General features: G+C 47.8%; 1 protein-coding gene across 4 annotated transcripts in view; it reads right to left on the reverse strand.

Annotated features, from left to right (window-relative positions):
- Window positions 1-20,849, reverse strand: part of DPF3 (double PHD fingers 3) — a 286,943-nt gene that overhangs the window by 77,135 nt on the left and 188,959 nt on the right. For all 4 annotated transcript variants that reach the window (XR_006699607.3, XR_010588540.2, XM_045396660.3 and 1 more), the window contains one exon: window positions 6,657-6,794. Coding sequence is in view for 2 of the 4 variants with exons in the window: in XM_045396660.3 (XP_045252595.1) it covers window positions 6,657-6,794 (138 nt within the window). In the remaining 2 variants the exon portion in view is untranslated. The remainder of the gene's footprint in view (window positions 1-6,656; window positions 6,795-20,849) is intronic.

The following is a 20,849-nucleotide window of genomic DNA, read 5'->3' on the forward strand; positions in this document are numbered from 1 at the left end:
CCAGTGTCAAGTTGAGGTACGTAGTTGGCTGTGTGGGCTTTACGGCTTTTCAGTCACCTTTCAGAGTAATCTAAAATTTCTAAGCTTGTTTCAAAAGTAATTTTCACTCTGCCTCTTAAAGCTTTTGGCTGCCCCCAGGCCATATGTTAGAGGACACGAGATGTCAGAAGACTAACATCTGTTAGATCTTTCCCAACAGTGTGGCAATGACATCATATGCTTCTTTTAGATAATTTGCACATTATCAGACTAATTTTCAGATTATCTAATCAGCAGACATTACCCTTAATCAACATGGTTCTCCCCTTTCGGCTCTGCAGAGTACAATATGCCCTCCAAAGGCATGCTAGAGCTGGGGCTTTTTTTTCTCTCAACAGAGATGAAAAGCCTAACTTTGCACCAGGCACACCATCCTTGCTCAAAAGGCTGAGATCTCCAGGAACCTAGGACGACCCAACTTCAATTCCACAGACTTGAAAAATAAGCTTGAAATAAATTTTATGGACTCTTTTTTTTTTTAATTTCCCTCTTAGGAGCTCTGAGTATGCTATAGAGAGTATGTTATATTTACTTATGCTTTTAAATAAAAGAGACACAACATATAACAATAAGACTCCAAACAGATGTTTTTACAAGTTATTTGTCCTTGCCTTCTAGTAATTGCTACACTGGCTTCCCACTGTCTATAGGATAAAGACTACACAGAGGGGCATAGAAGACGCTTCCCATCGTGGCCCCTGACTACATTTCCCTCTTTCCTCCGCATCCCCTCAATCCAACATTACTATCAGACCCAATGACTTCCAATTGTCCGAACGTGCCATGCTATTTCATACCTGCCTGCCTTCATGTACAGTTCTCTCTACCTGGGAAGCCCTCTCCCTCCTAAGAAATTCTTTCTCACTCTCCAAGAGCTAACTTGAACGTCACCTCTTCAGTGAAGCCTTTGCAAACCCCCAATGCAGTGGTCCTAAAGCTTTAGTGTGCACCAGAATGCCCTGGAGAGCTTTGTAAAACCCAGACTGCTGGCCTCCATCCTTGGAGTCTGTTTCAGGACATCCAGTAGAACCTGAGAATCTACATTTTCAACCGGGTCCCAAGTGATGCTAATGCCACACTTGGAACACCACTGCCCTAAGGCATAGAAAGTACCCTGTGCCCTTGAGTCCTGAACTCCGTCACAGTTCTGTACACACCCCATTGCACACTCCCACTCAAGACTGTGAGCTCGGCCGGGCGCGGTGGCTCAAGCCTGTAATCCCAGCACTTTGGGAGGCCGAGACGGGTGGATCACGAGGTCAGAAGATCGAGACCATCCTGGCTAACACGGTGAAACCCTGTCTCTACTAAAAAATACAAAAAACTAGCCGGGCGAGGTGGCGGGCGCCTGTAGTCCCAGGTACTCGGGAGGCTGAGGCAGGAGAATGGCGTGAACCCGGGAGGCAGAGCTTGCAGTGAGCTGAGATTGCGCCACTGCACTCCAGCCTGGGTGACAGAGTGAGACTCCGTCTCAAAAAAAAAAAAAAAAAAAAAAAAAAAGACTGTGAGCTCAAAGACAGGGCTGAGTCCTCTTTATGCCTGTCCTCCCTAGTCCCAGCATATAGACAATATTCAATACGTGGTTATTACATGGATGGGTGGATGGATGGATGGATGGACGGATGGGATGGATGGGTGGATGGATGGGTGGATGGATGGATGACATATGCACGGATGGATGGATGCATGGATGGATTAGACTGAATTTATTTATACAGCTTTTCATCCAGGCCCAGGACTTCATAAATGTCTATCCTCCCTCCAAAAATTAACTTGAAAACATCATCGATAATCATTTCCCACTGTGCAGAGAAGGCAAAAAGTTCAGAAGTTAACATCACGAGCCTATGTTAAGGGGGTTTTGAATTCTAGTCCAGAGTTCTTTCTGCTACTCTACCCCGCTGGGGCTCCCTACCAAGGCTGCATTGAAGGAGTCACAATGGTATGCTTCTGAGTGCATCTTTCAGAGTCCTATCCTCCCCGGCTGCGCTCCTTTTATTCATGTATGTGTACATCTGTGTGTAGGGGTGTGTGTGTGTGTGTGTACATACGCATGTGCACACACACAGTCATTTATTTCATTTGCAAAAGTAGATGAAGTTGGTAAAACAAATGGAGGGAGAAGAGGCATCCAGCCGCATGGAGGGAGAGGGTGGGATGCAGCCCACATGCAGAGAACACCATCAGAAAAGCACTATTTCCCAAAGGGGAGTGCTTGAGCTCCAAGCCACCCTGGCTTCCTGTAGTTGAGGCAGAGAGGCAAGGGCACACAGGAAAGGGGACGAATGTACAGGAAACACAAGAAATGTATACTCAGGAGAAAATGAGAGACTAAGGGAGAAACAAAGGCGCGAGAGCATCAGCTTGGGGGCCAGGCGATCAGGAGCGGCAGTGGATTGCTGAGCTTGCAGCCCTGGCAGCAAGGGCTGGGGCAGGGAAGGTCAGGGCCAGCTCCAGCAGGCCACTCTGCTCTTTCAGCAGCAGCAGCAGGCGCGGGATGAGCCATGGGCTCTGCTGAAGACACAGTTGGGGGGCGATAGAGCAAGCGACAGCAGGAGGACCAAAGTCAAAAGGTCGCTACTGCTGCAGGTGGTGCGAGCCCAGCTGCCCTTGGCCCTGCAAACCCCTGTGTCTGTAAGGCTGTTTTTCCATTACGCCTCTGCTCACATGCAGCTTGGGTCACCCTGCAGCTCTGCTAAAGGGGGAAAAAGTCAGCATTTCACTTCACTGGTGTCCAGACCTTCTCCTGGGGGAGCCACAGATTAGCCTCTTGGATTAAGCTCTCCTACCTGCCCCTCCCCTCCAAAAGCCTCACCAAGGGAGGATCACGAAGCTGAGACCTTAGGATGCTGCCGAGCTGTCACATCCAATTCAGCACACAGCCCCAGTGGCATTTAGGGGCAGGATGGATGGAAGCCACCCTCTACCCCCAAACAGTGGCAGCAGCTAATGACTGGGTATTAATGATGCCGGCAATTAGTGCTCACAAGAAAATAGTCGGGGGCTGCTCACCAGGGGAATGTGGGAGGGAGCAGAGCATACATTCGGGGCGGCAAGCAAGTCGGCGGCCTGTGTGGTGCAGAGAACCTGGGATGAGCAGCTGCCTCATCGGTTTGTCCAGAGAAATTAGGGACGGGGGAAAGGACGGTTTCTGCAGGCACTAAAGGCCTTTCTGCTGTACCCTCCCCACTAGCAAAACTGGGTTAATCACTGAGTTTTCGAGGAGGGCGCTGTGAGATGTCATTAAAAAGGTATTTGTGAGGGTTCTGGAAACCTCTTCATGTGGGGAGGCCCCAGATCCGCCTGGGAACACCTATTATTTTCTAGGAGATTTTAAACCCTTGGCCAGCCAAATGATCCTTTTTGAAGAACCCACTTTCTCATCAGCAGGGTGAGAAAGAGAAAAGGGTGAGGGGGAGTTGGAGTGCGTGCCGCGCACTGACAAGCCCACAGAGGTGAGAACAAGCCACCATGAGATTTCGCAGGCAGACATCTCCACATAGGGCGAGGGAGACACGCACAGCTTCCTTCCCAAGCAAGGCTGTGTGGCCTCAAGGGGAGGACACAAGAAGGCCAAACACCCCAGCCCACGAAGGAGCGTGAGGAGATCCCCAGCCGAGTGCTGGTCTCAGAAGTCAGCCAACTCTGAGGGGATCACAGGGATCGCTGGGGAGACTGACTCCTTCTACTTAGAGTCTGCAGCACACCTCCCCGTGCAGCCACAAACACCAGGCCCGTGGACACATGCACACACACACACACATATGCACACGCACACACACACATGCACACGCACACACACGCATGCACACACGCAACACGCACAAATGCACGCACACATATGCACAAACGCGCACATCCACAAGCACACACGTGCACAAACAACACGTGCACACACACGCACACACACAAGCAAACGGCACGCACACGCACACAACACACACGCACACGTAAGCACACACACACACACAACATGGACACACACGCACATATACGCACACGTGCACGCGCACACACAACACACATGCATACGCACGCGTGCACACACGTACACACGCACACATGCCCACACGTGCACACGTACACACAAATGTGCACACACAAGCACACATGTGCACAAACAACACGTGCACACACATGCACATACACAAGCAAACAGCACGCACACACGTAACACGCGCACACATGCGCACACACGTACACACACACACACACGCACACACATGCATAGACACACACACACTGCACTCATAATGAGGCTACAGGAGAACCAAGGAAAATGAGACACAGACAAGAAGCATTCCAAACCCCAGGGCATGAATAAAGGAACAAAATGGCCTGACATTTGAGAAGAGATATAAGGAGATAAGCTAGCACAGGAGAGTGAGAAATAAGGCCACCAAGCAAATAAACACTTGAGAGAGCGCAACAATGTCGAAGAAACGCTTTTCAGGGAGCAACCAAAATCAAAGAAGATTCTTCTCAGCCTCCTCGCGGTAGGAGACAACAGTTCCGTGTGACCTCTTGGTCACTTAGACCAGGGAAAAGAGGAGAGACAGGGAAATGCAAGTATCGGCTGCCTCAGTACAGGTCAGTATCTTTTCCTTTTTGAAAGACAAGGGTGACTGGACCAAGGAAAACTCTTCCCAGAGAGAAGGTCTTAGTGTTGGAGCTCCTCAGTCCCTGGCAAGGAGAGGCGGTCAAGGCTCGGGGGGGGCGCCTCCTGCTCTGCTGTTCAGGTTCTGTCCAGGTGACCACAGCAGGTGAGAAAGCAAGGGTCTGTCGCACTAAAGGTTTGCACCTTGGAAGTGAGCAAAAATTCAAGAAGGTGCTGAAGGCTGAATTGCATCCCCTCCCCACTCCCAAATTCCTATGTTGAAAGCGTAACCCATGGTACCTCAGACTGTGACTTGGTTTGGAGATAGGGTCCTTAAAGAGGCATTTAAAGAGATAAAGTTAAAATGGGCTTGTTAGGATAGACCCTAATATCCAATCTGACGTGGGTCAGGCACGGCGGCTCACGCCTATAATCCCAACCCTTTGGGAGGCTGAGGCGGGTGGATCACGAGGTCAAGAGATTGAGACCATCCTGGCCAACATGGTGAAACCCTGTCTGTATTAAAAATACAAAAATTAGCTAGGGGTAATGGTGCGTGCCTATCGTCCCAACTACTCGAGAGGCTGAGGCAGGAGAATTGCTTGAACCTGGAAGGCAGAGGTTGCAGTGGGCCAAGATCACACCACTGCACTCCAGCCTGGTAACAGAGAAAGACTCCATCTCAAAAAAAAAAAAAAAAAGATGAGGAAACGTGGACATAAAAGCAGACGCCAGAGCACACATGCACAGAGGGACAACTGTGTGAGGGGACAGGAGAAGGCAGCATCTGCAAGCCAAGGAGAGGAAAACAACCCTGCCAGCACCGTGACCTTAGACCTCCAGCCTCCAGAACCGTGAGAAAATTAATTTCTGTGGTTTAAGTCACTCCGTCTCTGGGGTTTTCTTATAAGAACCCTAGCAAATCCATAAAGAAGGCAATGTTACAAGGGGAAAGTGGGGTAGAGGTTAAGGGAGACCCCACACTAATCCGAAGAATGACCTTGGCCACAGGTGTGTTCATTATTTCAAATGTTTGGTGGAAGTGGCCAGTGGACGTCAGTTGACTAAGTCGATGGCTAACACGCATCCTCTAATCTTAGATTCTGAGTACTTTTAAAGGTCTGATCCCTTTCCTTGCATTGAGTTGTTCACTTTCAGAATCCCTACCACCAAATCTTCTGAACAAAATTAAATACACATGGCCTGTCCATGAATATTCTTCACTGAGAGAGCTCAGTGTGGCCTGTATCTTCGAGCAGGCTCTAAAGATTCCATTATCCCATTTCTATGTTGAGATTTCTGCAGGCCCAGAGACCACACGGGATATTGTAGAGGAAAGTCAAGTGGAAAATGCTAAGCCCTTTTGGATTCCCTAATTCATAATTGGAAATTGAGGTAGGAAAGCACAGAAATGGAAACACAAATCTTCAGGATCACTTTGGGTCTGGAGAGCCCAACATCCCAAACAACAAATCCACCCAGATCACATTTGCCATTTGAATGCTGAAGCAAAGAACATGGGGTCTCCAGGCAGCGTTTCTAAGGTAGGAGAGCCCTGTACCAAAATGTGATCCCCTCCCCTCTACAACAAAACCACACCAATAGATAAGAATACTCTAAGGCTCTTAGTGGCCAAGCAGGCATTTCGAATGTCTGTCTGAACTGATACACCCATGACCTATGCCCAACCCAGTCTGAGTGGCTCTTGAGGAGCTGAGGGAAAAGAGTTGTAGGTCTGGCATCTGACAGTGGCCAGGTAAGGACTTTCTCTTCTGCTTAACACCTTCCTTCCTCTGGGAGCAGAGCAGGGTGTGTGAGCCCAGCCCTGCTATTGTTGGGCTGAGCTGCAGGGGCAGCTGACTGGCTGGCTGAAAGGGCCAATGCACTACAGCACATTGAGACCACTCAAAGTTTGCTACCAGAAGATGCCAGCGCAGCAGTGAGAAAAAGGAACAAGGAACGCTCCCCAGCCTGCCTAACCCACTTCTTCACTGCCCCAACCTAACAAGTAGGCACTCACGCCTGTGGTTCTCATTTCTGTGGTTGGGTGGGGACCGAGTCTCCTGGTCTTGAGCTTCATCCCCCTCCTCGCTGGCCAGGTGAGTGTGAGCATAGTGGTAGCTGAGCCCCGGTCGGTTCTTGTAGCGCTTGCCACAGACTAGAGAGGAAAAGAGGAAAAAAGGGAGAAAGGCAAATATTAGCAACCTGTGCAGCCACCGCTATCATTCTCCCAGACAGTGACCCCATCCATCCACCCCAGAGCCAGGCTTCCCTTAAAACTGTCTCCCATCCTAACACCCCTTTCCCCCACCCAACAGAACCAACACCCTTATAACAACTCAGCTCATGGAAAGAAAAACTGTAAAAGTAAAACGAGGTTAAGAGCTGCGTGAGCACTCCACTGTTTCTAGCCGTGAGATCCAGGGCAAGTCACTTGACCTCCCTGTGCCTCAGTTTCTTCAGAGATAAAATGGGAATACTAACAGTACTTACCTCACAGGGTTATTGTGATAAGTTTATCTCTATGCAAAGTACTTAAAACAGTGTCAGGCATGTTGTAAGGGTAATTGTTATAACGTTGAATTCAAAGGACACTGGGAATCTACCCAATCCAACATCCCATGACACAGATGAGGCAAGTGAGACCCAGCAACGCCAAGTGACTTGCCCAGGAACACACAGCTAGTGTGGCAGAGCCACCAGAATCCATGTCTCCTGGGTTCCTGTGCACTGTCCCTTCCACCACCCCATGGTTGGCCTCTGCAAGAAATAGAAAAGTTTTATCTGGATAATACTTCTGATGTCTCACCCAGTGATTTTGTGCCAGAAACACATGCTCCACTTCCACCATGAACGCCATGAAGTTAAAGCATCCTTAGTGAGTGTAGTCACCAAGAGCTGGTGCTCCTGATGCCCTAGGGCAGCCAAATCTGTAAAAGGTGCTCTCACAAGTACTACCTCTCAAATGGGGCAATTTGAGCCAAGGGCAGCGAGCAATCAAAATGTGCCTTCTTGGAGCCAAGAAGAAAGGGCAGCAGTTCTGTTGGTTAGATGCTCAGTTCCTGGGAAGCAGAAATCTGGCTAAATGGCTCAAGGTCACACTACCACCCTCAGCCTCCCCACGTACAGTTGATTATCTCAGCCCCCAGGGGGATGGCATTGCTGGTAGCAGAAACCTCGAAGAGTCTTCCCAGTGAAACGTCCATGCCAACCTTCTATGCTTGCCCCCCAGCCTGGGTCCCCATCACAGCCAACCAAACTGCTCTGCTGGAGTGCTTGAAAGTTACAAATTCTAAAAGTTACAAATTCCCTTGGGCTGACATGACCAAGTCATACAAGGAAGCATAAATGCTTCACAAGGTGGGAAGAGCACAACTTCAGCCGCAGGCCTGGGTTCAAATCCCAGTTCCAGCTGCTGAGGTTCACTGGCTGTGTGGTCCTGAGAGTATAGAGAAATGCTGTTATCCAGTCATCTTCTCCAATGATATTATTCTGATAATTATTACTTCTGATAGAGTTACTTCCGATATTACTTATTACTTCTGATAGAGTTTCTCTTCCTACCAGATTCTCTTGGAGTTTTTCAGTAGACAAACATTGGCCAAGATAATGTCATCTCTTCTTCCCCATATTTACAGAAACTGTTTGATCATAGCTTAGATCATTTGTAAGAACCACCAAAACAATATTTTTAAATGGCAAAAGCAAGCATTTCCAATGTTAACGAAGGCAGATCTAGTGTTTCACTGTTTAGAATGATGTATCTGGCTAATTTTTAGTCTTTACCACATTTAAGTAGTTCCTCTTATTCCTGTTATAGAGTTTTATTATAGGAGAATTCTAGCAACTACCCTTTCAGCATCTACTATAATATGACTCTCCTTTAGTTTGTTGATAAGGTAAATTACGTTGATTTCCTAATATTTCTTATTATTGAACCATTCTTGAATTCCTAGAATGCACTCCATTTGGTCAGAGTATATTGTTTATTTGATATACTGCTGCATTCTGTTTTCTAATATTGCATCTTGAATCTGTGCTAAGACTTGAGCTCGATCTATAATTTTGGGACTATCTTTTATTAGGTTTCAATTTTATGGTCATGTTGATTTCTAAAAATGAATTGAGTTTTGCTGCATGATTTGGACAAGCTGTAGCTCTGTGCCTTTTCTTTTATCTGAAAATGAGGATAACAGTACTTACCTTGAAGGATGGGTAAAGGGATTATAAATAGCATTTGTAAAGCAGTTCTCTCAATACCCAGCATAATAGATGCTCAGTAAATGGTAAATGAGGGGCAAGGGCTGTCAGCATTTTTTGCTGCATCTTAAGTACTGGACCTTCCTGAAAAGAGGGACTTTGACCCTTGCCTCATATTATAAAGTCTGGCAATTGGTTGGACTTCTTTGATAAGACAAGAGGAGAGTCTGAAATTCAAGTTGGTGACCTAGTGACTATAAATTCAAGGCCCAATGTTTAGCTCCCACTTATAAGTGAGAACATACGGTATTTGATTTTCTATTTCTGCATTAATTCACTTAGGATAATGGTCTCCAGCTGCATCCATATTGCAAAGGACATGATTTTGTTCTTTTTTATGGCTGTGTAATATTCCATGGAATATACTAAACACTGGGTACACACAGACATGAAGATGGAAATGACAGACACTGGGGGCTCCAAAAGAGGGAAGGGAAGGGAAGGAAGGGGACAAGGCTGGAAAAACTACCGGTTGGGTACTATGTTCAGAATTTGGGTGACAGGTTTAATAGAAGCCCAAACCTTAGCATTATGTAATATATGCATGTAACAAACCTGAATCTAAAAAAATAAAAAATTAAAATAAATAGGCCTATCATTGGCTACTTACATTCATATATTCTCTCTTCCACTCTCTCATAAATATTGTAAAAAAAACAAAATTAAAATAAAATAAAAGAGTACTATGCATCTCAATTCCATGTGACTCAGGAAGCCGGACCCAAAGAGGCCCCTGAGGTGCACTGTGGATCTGCTCGTGGCTTTTTCTATTTAGCTTTTTGGATAATCTGAAGTTAATACACAGCAAATTATGGGGTCATTGCATATAAATCCATTTAGTCGCCAAGCATACTGTTAGTAAGGAATAAATGTTTACTAAAAGTAATGATAATGATATCAGTATTTACACAAAGAGGCCTCAGCCGCCTCTGCAGATCCCCAGTATAAACTCACAGCATTTCACTTGTGCCATTTTGTTATGTCAATCATCACTGTTGCTTAATCACACAATTTCAGGATCTTAATGGTCATTCGATCTATCTAGAGAAGTGTTTTATTCCCACCAACTCTAGAAGGCCTGTTCTGGACAACTCCATTGATAGGGAACTCACTACCATTCAGAGCAGGCGTTTCTCCTTTAGACTCCCTGAATTACGGCTATGTCTGCACTGAAGGACCTCTCTTAAGGACAATTTCATATCAATTTCATCTTGATATCAACAACTCCACCTCATATGTTGACATATACATACTACACATTAAAACATATTTGTTGAGTGGCTCATGAATGAATACAGAACCACTTTGTGGGAAGGCCAGGAGATGGGGGAAGAGGCAAGCTTGTAGAATCTAATACTTCTACCCACATTAAGCTCAGACTAATTGTTCTTAAAAATCTACAAAACCAAACCTAAGCAAAAATATCCTTCCCCAACATGGTAGAAAGTAATAATGTTTAGAGCAAATCCTTTTGCTAGAACAGAGATTCTCAGACAGTGGTCCCCAGACCAGCACCATCTACACCTCCTGGCAACCTGTTAGAGATGCAAACTCTTGGGCTCCACCCCAGACCGACTGAATCAGAAACTCTGGGGGTGGGGCCCAGTGATCTAGATTTTTAAAAGCCCTCTAGGTGATTCTGATGCACACTAAAGTTTGAGAACACTGGGCTAGAAGGCTGGGTCTATTTAGGCTTGACTCCACCCACCCTACGTCCCCATGCCCTTCTTGATGGATGACCATGGCAGGCAGGGGCAGGACAGGCAGCCTTGAGACCTTCGTTCAGTTATTAACAGAATCAGGACCCAACAGTACATGGAGGTCCCAGAAGCCAGACTTCTTCACGAAGAACCCTCTGGTTGGAGCTCCATTTTTAACCACGTATTTGTACCATGTCATTCTTCCATCACCAGGTCTTCAATTCAAGAAATATTTATTAGTCACCTAATATGTGCCCCACCCTCTGCCACAAGAAGGACAAAAATGAACAAGCCCCAGACCCCTCCATGGAGGAGGTCGCAGTCTAGCAGCGATCTGCATATAAACAAGCCAGAGGGAGGTGGGTTGAATACAGTGAGTCCGTGCCAGGCAAAGAGGGACATCAAAGAGGGGCCAGGAAACTGGCTTGAGCGAGTGGGGTACGGCTTCCCAGAGTAGGAGCCCCTGACATGAGCAGGACTTCAGCAGACAAAGGGGGCCCAAAGCACATGCAGTCATCACCTCTGCAAGCTGCGAGAAGTCTAACCAAGTTGAAGAGGTGGAGCGGTGGGGGTGGATGTGAGGAAGACTAACAGGAGAGGAAGCTGAGCAGGGCTTTATCCCGACGATGGGGCAGCCAGGGGAGGATTCTATCCTGAGGACCAACTTAAGCAGATTGACATGTTAGAAATACTGCTTAAGATTGTAGGGCAGAATACGGATTTGAAGGTGGCGAGGGGCTATTTCAATTGTTTATCTGTGAAACAATGAGGACTTGTGCATGGAGAGGCAAAATGGGGTGGGAGAAGGCTTAACGAGAGAACCTGGTGGAAGAGGGAGTGAGTAAGAAAGCAAAGAGGAACCCAGAAAGACTAACATGGCCTTCCTGGCCATGCCCCACCCAGCCCCATCCACCTCTCCAGCCTCTTCTGACACCATATTCTGCCTCCTGTGCGGCCCTCCTGCTTGTTGGCCTTTTCACTTATTATAGATTTCTCTTCCCACCACAGAGTCTTCGCACAAGCTCTTTCCTCTGCCTAGACTGTCCCCATCCCCAATTTGCCTGATTAAGGTCTAATCATCCCTCTGATCTCAGCTCAAAAGTCCTCCCCCAGGGAAGTCTTTCCAATCAAAATTACAACCTTAGTTTTTTGCCTTCCTAGGACTAATCACGTGTCAGTACAGACAATCCACAATTTACAATGGTTTGACTTTTGATTTTTCAGCTTTATAATGGTGTGAAAGCAATACACATTCGGTAGAAACCATACCTTAAGGATCTATACAACTGTTCTGTTTTTCAGTACAGTATTCAATAAATTACATGAGATATTCAATGCTTTATTATAAAATAGGCTTTGTGTTAGATGATGTTGGCCAACTGTAGGATAATGTACATGTTCAAAGTAGGCTAGGGCTGGGGGCAGGGAGGATCCCTTGAGCCCAGGAGTTGAAGACCAGCCTAGCCAACATGGTGAAACCCCGTCTCTACAAAAAATACAAAAATTAGCCACGTTTGGTGGTGCACACCTGTAGTCCCAGCTACTCAGGAGGCTGTGGTGGGAAGATCACTTGAGCCCAGGAAGCAGAGGTTGCAGCGAGCTGAGATCACACCACAGCACTCTAGCCTGGGTGACAGAGCAAGACCCTGTCTCAAAAAAATAAAATAAAGATGTAGGCTAGGCTACGCTATGGTTTAGTAGGTTTGGTAGATTAGGTGTATGACATGCATTTTCGACTTAGAATATTTTCAACTCATGATAGGTTTGCCAGGACATAGCCCCACTGTAAGTGGACGAGCACCTGTAGGCGTCTCTCTCACTGGCAGCAAGCATGGCAGGTCCTGTGTGTCCACAGGCGCTGTGTCCTGATAACCAGCACAGGGCCTCACTTGAGGCAGGTGACCAATGTCAGCTACGGAAAGCAAAGAAGATGCCCATGTTTCTGACGTGGGCAACTGGGTAGAAGGATGAAGGAGGAAAACAGATTTAAAGAAGGAAGAGAATGAGTTGAATTTACCTGAAGCTTGGGAAAGAGATGTAGATTTTGGAGCTGGTAGGGTGGCAATGGATGTTATAAGTATGGGAAAAAGTGTCAAGAAGAGATTGTGGAGAGAGAAAAGAGAGGCACCTACACAGGATAGAACTCAGAAAACACCAGGATCGTAAGAGACTGGTGAAGAAAGAGAAACTGATTTTTTTTATTATTATTATTTGTTTAGAAAGGATTGAGTGTGGTGGCTCACTCTTATAATCCCAGCACTTTGGGAGTCTGAGGCAGGAGGATCACTTGAGGACAGAAGTTCAACACCCACCTGGGCAACATAGAAAGGCCCCATCTTTGCAAAAAATAATTCAAAATTAGCCAGGTATGGTGGCATGCTCCTGTAGTCCCAGCTACTTAGGAGGCTGAGGTGGGAGGATCACTTGAGCCCAGGAGGTTGAGGCTGCAGTGAGCCATGATTGTGCCACTGCACTCCAGCCTGGGTGACAGAGATTCTGTCTCAAATAAAAAAATAAAAAAAATTTAATAATTGTTAAGAAACATAAGCCAAAGGAATAGGAGGGTTTCAAGACGACAGTAACAATGACACCACCCGTCACAGCTCCTGCCAGCTGAGTGTTTACCATGGACCAGGCCCACTCCAAGTGCTTCAAGTAAATTGACTCACAGCAACCTGCATCCCCATTTTAAAGAAGGATGAGGAGATTCTGCACCGAGGCAGAGCCACAGTCATAAATTAGATGCCTGAGAAGGGTCAAGAAGGTTGGAGACTAAGAAGAGACCACTGGATTTGGAAATTGGGAAGTTGCCTTAACAAGAAGAGAATCCGCAAAGTCGAGGAGCACAACTGCAGGGTGCTCCGAGAAATGAGGAAGTGCTGATGGGGCCAGCTGTGGGAGGAGGAAAGACGGAGGTTGGTGGGTGGAGGGGAGCTTAGGATCAGGGGAGACTGGGGTGGAGCCTGTGTTTTACTAGGCTATTCTGACTCCCAAGTCTTAGTCCTTGGAATGATTTCATCGTAGGGGCAAGAGGAAGAGTGAAGACTTCCAAGATTTGTTTTGGTTGGATTGCATCAGGATCAAACTGCTTCATTACAATGGAAAGAAACGTCTTGAAATCCTGCTTTGACTGGCTTAGAAAAGCCAGCACTGTTTCTCCTTCAGTGTTTAATCATGTCTTCCTGTCACTGCAAGCACCATGGGCCAGCTTCGTGAGCCTGTGACCTGTGTGTCCAGACAGGGCCCAAGTTCGGAAAGGCCCCACACTTGGTTTAATGCCCTGCTGTTGCCATCTTGAAATTCTTAATATTTGTTGAAAAGGGGCCCCCACATTTTCATTTAGCAGCTGACCCTACAAATCACGTAGCCGGTTCTAGAAGCCTGTTGGGTTCAGAGTGGAGATCTGGGACTAAGTTACTCCAAATAGCTGACCTGATAGTCTGAGAGCTGCCAAGGTGAATCTGGGTCCCAACCAGCACTGAGTCAGGCATAAAATTCCCTTCTGAGATAACCTTGAAAGTCTGGCCAGAGTGGTTAGCCACTCAGTAGTCATCATCTCAGTGCCATCAACCACCCAGGCCTGGCTTCAGGCTCTGCCCTCAGAGAGGCAGAATCTGCAGCAGGTAAGTGGGCAGGCTGGATCTGAACTGCCTGGGTTCAAGTCCCAGGTCTGCTGTTTGACTGTGTGATCTTGGGCAAGTTACTAATCCTCTCTGTGCCTCAGCATCCTCTCCGTAAAACAAGGTGGATCATGACAGCACACCTGCTCCCCGCAGTGAGACCCATATGAGAGAAGGCATTTAAAACAAAGCCCAGCTCATAGGGAGTCGCGGCTGTTCTCAGCTGCTCTCATCACCACTGCTGTCAAAGTGGCCCAACAAAGAGGATGAACCCCAAAGTGGGGAGTTATTTCTCCTCTGAAGTCTGGAGTGGAATAGCAAGGAAAAGAGGGTGGGAAAAGAAACATTTTGAAAATAAAGTACTGGAACCATCTGCTCTCCTTTTATCATGTCGGCATTCTCACTCTGGAAATATCTGTCGTGCAGAATCAGCCTGAGCTCCCAGGGGCGCTGAAGCAGCAGAGAGGGCTATGCCCCGTCTTCCCACTCCAGTCTCCTTCCCCGGAGGCAAGCGCTTTTGCATCATGCACCTCTGAAGCCACCACCCCTGGGACCAGTCGGCCCTGCCTGTGTACGACCTAAGGTCCTTCTTTTCACCTTGGCAAGCGTGCACCTGGAGTTTGTGTTCCTGGCACGGTGCACATGGAGAGCAGTGGCTGTGACAATAAGGGAGGTCCAGCTTGCCTTCTCTCTCTCCTTCCCCCTGGGGCGGATCCATCTGTCAAGCTGCAGAAGGAGTGTTTGCCCACTTCCCAATCCAGAACTGGATTCTGCATGCAGGACCTCCCGTCTGGAGTTACGGATGCCTTCAGTGCTGCTCCCAAATATTTATTGCACACCCCTGCCCCCTTCAATCCTACCCGACTCGCTCCTAGTCTGGGCGGGGGTCGGGGGGAGTCGGGAGGAGGAGGAATCGGGGCAGCTTGTGTGAACAAAGCCACTGCAGCAGACAGCAGAATCCTTCCTGCCGGGGAGAAGCGGCCGCCTTCCCCACTGATAACTTAATGACTCTGGCACATTTTCATCAGCCCAACTTGGAGCACACAGTGGGTATCTGAGCCAGTGGTTTCCGAGAGACTGAAAGCAGTGACTGAAGGCAATTACAGGATGAGCGTCCCAGAGACAAAGCCTGGGCCCTGGGAGTCACCAGCCAGTCACCAGCCGCATCTCATTCCCAGCTCTGCCCCGTGGCACTGACATACAACCCTGAGGACACCGCTGCCTTCTCTCTGCAGCTGGACTTCCTCATCTGTCACCCAGACCCCACTGTGCCTGTCATCTGCCGATGCCTCCAAGGCATCAGACCTACCATCAGGCAGCACCCATTCCCATGCAGAATCTCACAGCTCAGGAGGCAAGGATTCCCATTCCACAGACGACAAAAATGAGTCTGGGGGAGTTTAAGCAATTCTCTGGATGGCACAGCCAGAGTCTGAGCCCTGGTCTCTCTGCCCTTGAAGCATGTGACTAAAAGGTACGCTAGTGAGTCTCTGGCACTGCCTCCCTCCCCACCCACCCCAACAGCCTGGGGCTGACTGGCATGGCCTGCTTCACCCATGCTCCCTTGCTCTCGGCAAGAAGGAGGCAGCAGCAGGAGAACAGAGGGTGGGAAGAAAAACACGTGGGGACCTGGGCCCTGCCCTGCTTGGGCACTGTGCTGTACAGGGGCCCACCTCCAAGACGACAGTCTTGCCTGGCTCTGGGAACCCCGTGTCTCCCCTGCTCCTTGGAGCTGGGGATAGGGAGGGCCTCCCGCTCTCCCTGTCAGCACCTTTATCTTGCCCACACCTTCATAATCACTCTGGCTTCCAATTCCCTTCCATCCAGCCCTTCTGAGTGGAATCTCACGTCCTGCCAGATACCATTTTGGCACATATTCACACCCTACCAGACTGGTCCATGGAAGTTTGGGGCCACCAACACCTCCCAACAGCCCTCCGTCTTCTCTCTGCAGAACCATCTGGGGAATGCAGGAATTCCCACAACAAATTCCCCCGAGCAGGGAGAAGCCCCAGCTGAGAAAAGCCCTGTGTGACTCCCAGATACAAGCTCAGATCGGGATAAAGCCCAGGAGATACTTCCAAAAGCCGCCTGCTCAGACTGGCTACCCAGGGTACAGTTGTTCATCCCACAGTCACTGCAACTGGCCAAGATTTTCTCAAAAGCCAGTGGTGGACTCAGCCCCCAGCTGGGCTTCTCCTCCCTCCCCTGCCCTTGAAGCTCAGAGGCCAGCAAACTCGGTGGCCTTCTAGAGACTGGGGGTCTGGTCCTGGGTCTGATACTAACCCGCTATGCACCCTTGGACAAATTCATACCTTTCTGGGTCTTGATTTTCTTATCTGCAGAATATGGGGGTTGGATCAGATGATCTCTAAGTCCTTTGCATTCTAGCACTTCACAACTCTCTGTAGGTCCTGAAGCTATTATCTCCTCAACTGTGATAGGAAAATGATGAGGTTCCCAGGGGCTGGCTACACCCACCTCCCCCCACCCCACCCTGCCCTCCTGTGGCTTCATACCTTCTTTCAGGCTACCCTTGATGCTTATTTTAAGCTGAATTCCTTTGGATGGAGACACAGGGGACTGGGGGTAGGGGTGGAGTAAAACACCCTGATTTTTCACAGCCATATTCCTTGGGGCCTGGCGGGGACCCAGGATCTACCAAACTCCAGTGACCCAAAAGTCCTGTGTCTTCATCAAGGGGCAGTGTCCTGCTGATTTTAGGAATTTACTAGATGTGAGGAAGAACAGAGAGAAGCAACCAGACTCTCATTTCAAAATATTCTATCACCTGATTTCTGGATCCTCAGCAGGGAAATGCAGAAACCCCTAAAACCAAAGCACTCCATGTATTATGGGAACGCTTCCTGCCCTGCTGAGAAGCCGAGTAACAGAAGGCTGGTGAAGTCGGGAGTCTGCCTTCTTGGGTCAGCTAATTCGCAATGTGACCTTGGGCAAGTGACTTAATCTCTCTCAGCCTCAGTTTCCTCGTCTGTAAAATGAGGGCAATACAGTTTGTAGCTCGCGGAGGCGTGTGAGAACTGCAGGAGTTCATCTTACAATGCTCAGCCCAGTGCCTGGCACACAGCACATGTCCAACAAACATCAGCTATTTTTGATCATTCATTTAACTTGATCCGATGACTTCCCTAGATCCTGACAACTCCAGCAGCTAGGGCACAGAACACAACTGGGGCCCCGGCTTAGGTTAGTTTCTCGATTCGGTATAAAGAAAATAAATATTTATTGAGAATATCTATGAACCAAGCAGTGAGCTAATTGTTTTTACACATTGTCTCATTGAACCCTCTTGGAAACCCGCTAAGGTTAATATTATTGTCCTCACCTAACAGACCAAAAAACCAAGGCTCAAAGAGGTTTTGTGATTTGCCTGAGGTCACGGCTAGGAAGTGACCTGGTAAAGATTCAAATCCTGGCTTTCTGACTCCAGAGCCACCTCCTTCCAACTGGCATCTCTTGCAGGGCAGTGTCTTTGATTCCTGATTCTAGAGAGTCCTGCATTAGCATGTCCTTAATTAGCTTAAATTAAGAGTGAAACCGAATTCTCTTTTCAATTTTACAATAAAAATAATTTAAATAATAAATGTCATTGTCAACATTTCTGGGGAAGGTAAAAAGAGAAAGGTCAAAAATCAGACCTGATTACACTAAGCTGAGGCAGCCCCCAGGCATCTGGGAATCCTGCTAGCATCCTCTCTCTGAAGATCTCTGTACACCTCCCATGCCAGGACATCAGTGCAGCCTCAAATGCTGAGCAGGCTTTATTTGTGAGTTCCAGGCTATCCAGTGTGATTCCCTGCCCCCTGCCTGAGGTAGGCCTTCTTCCACCTACAATGTCAGTGTAAGCTCCTCAGTTCCTTTGAGGAAACAACAAATGTCCATTAGCATCTGTTAGACGTTTCTGCCTGGATTCCTGCCATTTCTACCAACTCATATGTCAGCTTCATCACGCTCCCAAAATTACTTCCCCCCTTCAGGATATTCCAGTTAAGCCTCCCCTTGTGTCTCAACGACCCAAGTGCAAGATGTCAAGAGTCATCATTGCCACCTCCCTCTCTCCTCTCTCCTGCTCTCCACACCCTGTCCATCATCTGCCGGGTTCTGTGAATTTCTCTTTCATTAAGTCTTCCTTGTCTGCTCCGTCCATTTAACTCCTGCTATCACCACCATCCAGATTTCACGTCTTCTCCTAGCTGACTAGAAAAGACTCTTCTCAGTCATCAGGCTTCAGACTTTCCTCCCTGAACACCGAATCCTACAGATCAACCTTCCTAGAGATGTCCCCAGGATTGTCATGAATTACCACTGACCATGCAGGCCAACCTGTAAGCCAGGGGTCCCCAACCCCCCGGGCTACAGACTGACACCTGGGCTGCATAGCAGGAGGTGAGTGGCGGGCAGGCAAGCGAAACTTCATCTGTATTTACAGCCGCTCTCCATCACTCACATTACCGCCTGAGCTCCACCTTCTGTCTGATCAGATTAGATCTCACATTAGATTCTCACAGAAGCACGAACCCTACTGTGAACTGCACATGCAAGGGATCTAGGTTGTGTGCTCCTTATGAGAATCTAATGCCTGACGATCTGTCACTGTCTCTCATCACCCCCAGATGGGACCATCTTGTTGAGGGAAAACAAGCTCAGGGCTCCCACTGATTCTACATTATGGTGAGCTGTATAATTATTTCATTATATATTACAATGTAATAATCATACAAATAAAGTGCACAATAAGTGTAATGTGCTCAAATCATCCCAAAACCTGCCCCCCACCCCTGGTCCGTGAAAAATTTTCTTCCATGAAACCAGTCCCTGGTGCCAAAAAGCTTGGGTACTGTGGCTCTAAGCACCTCAGCCTGATGTTCTCAGCAGCCCTGGTCTAACTCTGTGCCCCCAATCTCCCTACCCACATGCTCTGGGTTAGTCGAGCTGATCCTTCTTCTTTCCTGGTATGCACATCCCACATTCCCTTCTCCAGATATTCATCAACAGTTTGGAAGCACCACTGCTGCGGCTGGGCTGCAAGTTGATTCTGGCCTGGACCCTGCCCTCAGAAGGCTCAAAGTCCAGCCTGAGGGAGCAGAGAAACAAATTGTCATCACATAATGTGGGAGACAGCCTACCAGGAGGTATGCACAAGGTACCAGCAGCTTCCAGAAAGGGGGAGTGATAGTACGTGTGGTGGGGGAGAGAAGGAGAATGAGAGCGAGGAAAAAAAAGAGAGAGAGATGAATGACTGGGATCAAATCCTGGCTCTGCCATTTATTCACTGTATGACCTCAGGAAAGTTAATTAACCCTTCCTCTCCCCAGTTTCCTTATCTGTAGGATAGAGATGACCAAAGCATCCATCTCACAGCACTTTTGTGGGGGTTAAAGAGTTAATATAGATGAAGCCAACAGAATATTCCAGGTCTATCATATAAGTCAACAAACTTCAGCATTATCATTATTGTCTCTTCCCCCTACCCCTGGGCACACCCATCCACCCCTGGGGGCCAACATCAATTCCATCCATGTGCCCTAAGGGCCTTCTTGGCATCCTGGGGCTGCACCCTGTGACATAGCAACCCCTCATCGTGTGACCATTCCCTGCCCTGTTCCTTCAGTGCTCACTGTCCCCTCACTTAAATACCGTCCAGCAGGGTGCTCTCTCCTGTGCAATATCAGCCTTTCTCCTTCCAGGTATATTGGAGAAAGAAAATAAGAAGGCCAAGGTGGGGGAAACCTTTGTCAAACACATGCCACGTGCAAAGCTTTTTACATACATCATCACAGTCAGCTTTCCCACCGTGCCCCATCCCCACGCACACCGGAGGACATGGAGACTCCCAGCAGCAAAACGACTTTCTCGATGTCACAGATAACAAGCAGCAGAGCCACTCCAAAGTCAGGGCACATCCTGCTTCACCCAGCTCTCTGCAACCTGGCAGACCCATCAGGCTCCTTGCTTTCCTATACTCCCCACCATGACTCAAAATAAGAGAGATCAAAGGCCATGCACCAGGCCCTGCAGCCTCACAGTTGTACTTCTAGGAAACGATAAAGCATTATGCAAACGTATAGCTGGAACAGTGCTTTTAATAGTAAACGGATATTAGACTGTCTAAACATCTAACGGTAGAACATTAAGCAAATTATGAGACATGTCCGTAAGCTGTGGCACATCTGTATAATAGAATACTATACAGTCCCAAAAACTATGTCATAAAATCTGTTTATTGACACAGAAAGATGATCCTGATGTATCACTGAGTGGGGCAGGGGGCATTAAAATGGTACGTATCATTTATTCGTCGTCGTGTGTGTGTGTGTGTGTGTGTGTGTGTGTGTGTATAGACAGAGATAGAATTAATCCTAGAATGGAATACAGCAAAACAAAATGTAAGTTATCTCTGAGGAGTGAGATTATGGGTGACTTTTATTTTTTCCACTTTTTTTTTTTTTTGAGATGGAGTTTTGCTCTGTCACCCGGGCTGGAGAGCAATGGCGTGATCTCGGCTCACTGCAACCTCTGCTTTGCATATCTGTAATTCCTGATTATTCTGCAATGAACAAATACTATTTCCATAGAAAAAGTTATTTTAAAAATAATAAAAAGCACCTCTAC

Source organism: Macaca fascicularis, chromosome 7, assembly GCF_037993035.2.
Source record: "Macaca fascicularis isolate 582-1 chromosome 7, T2T-MFA8v1.1".
NCBI classification, from domain to species: domain Eukaryota; kingdom Metazoa; phylum Chordata; class Mammalia; order Primates; family Cercopithecidae; genus Macaca; species Macaca fascicularis.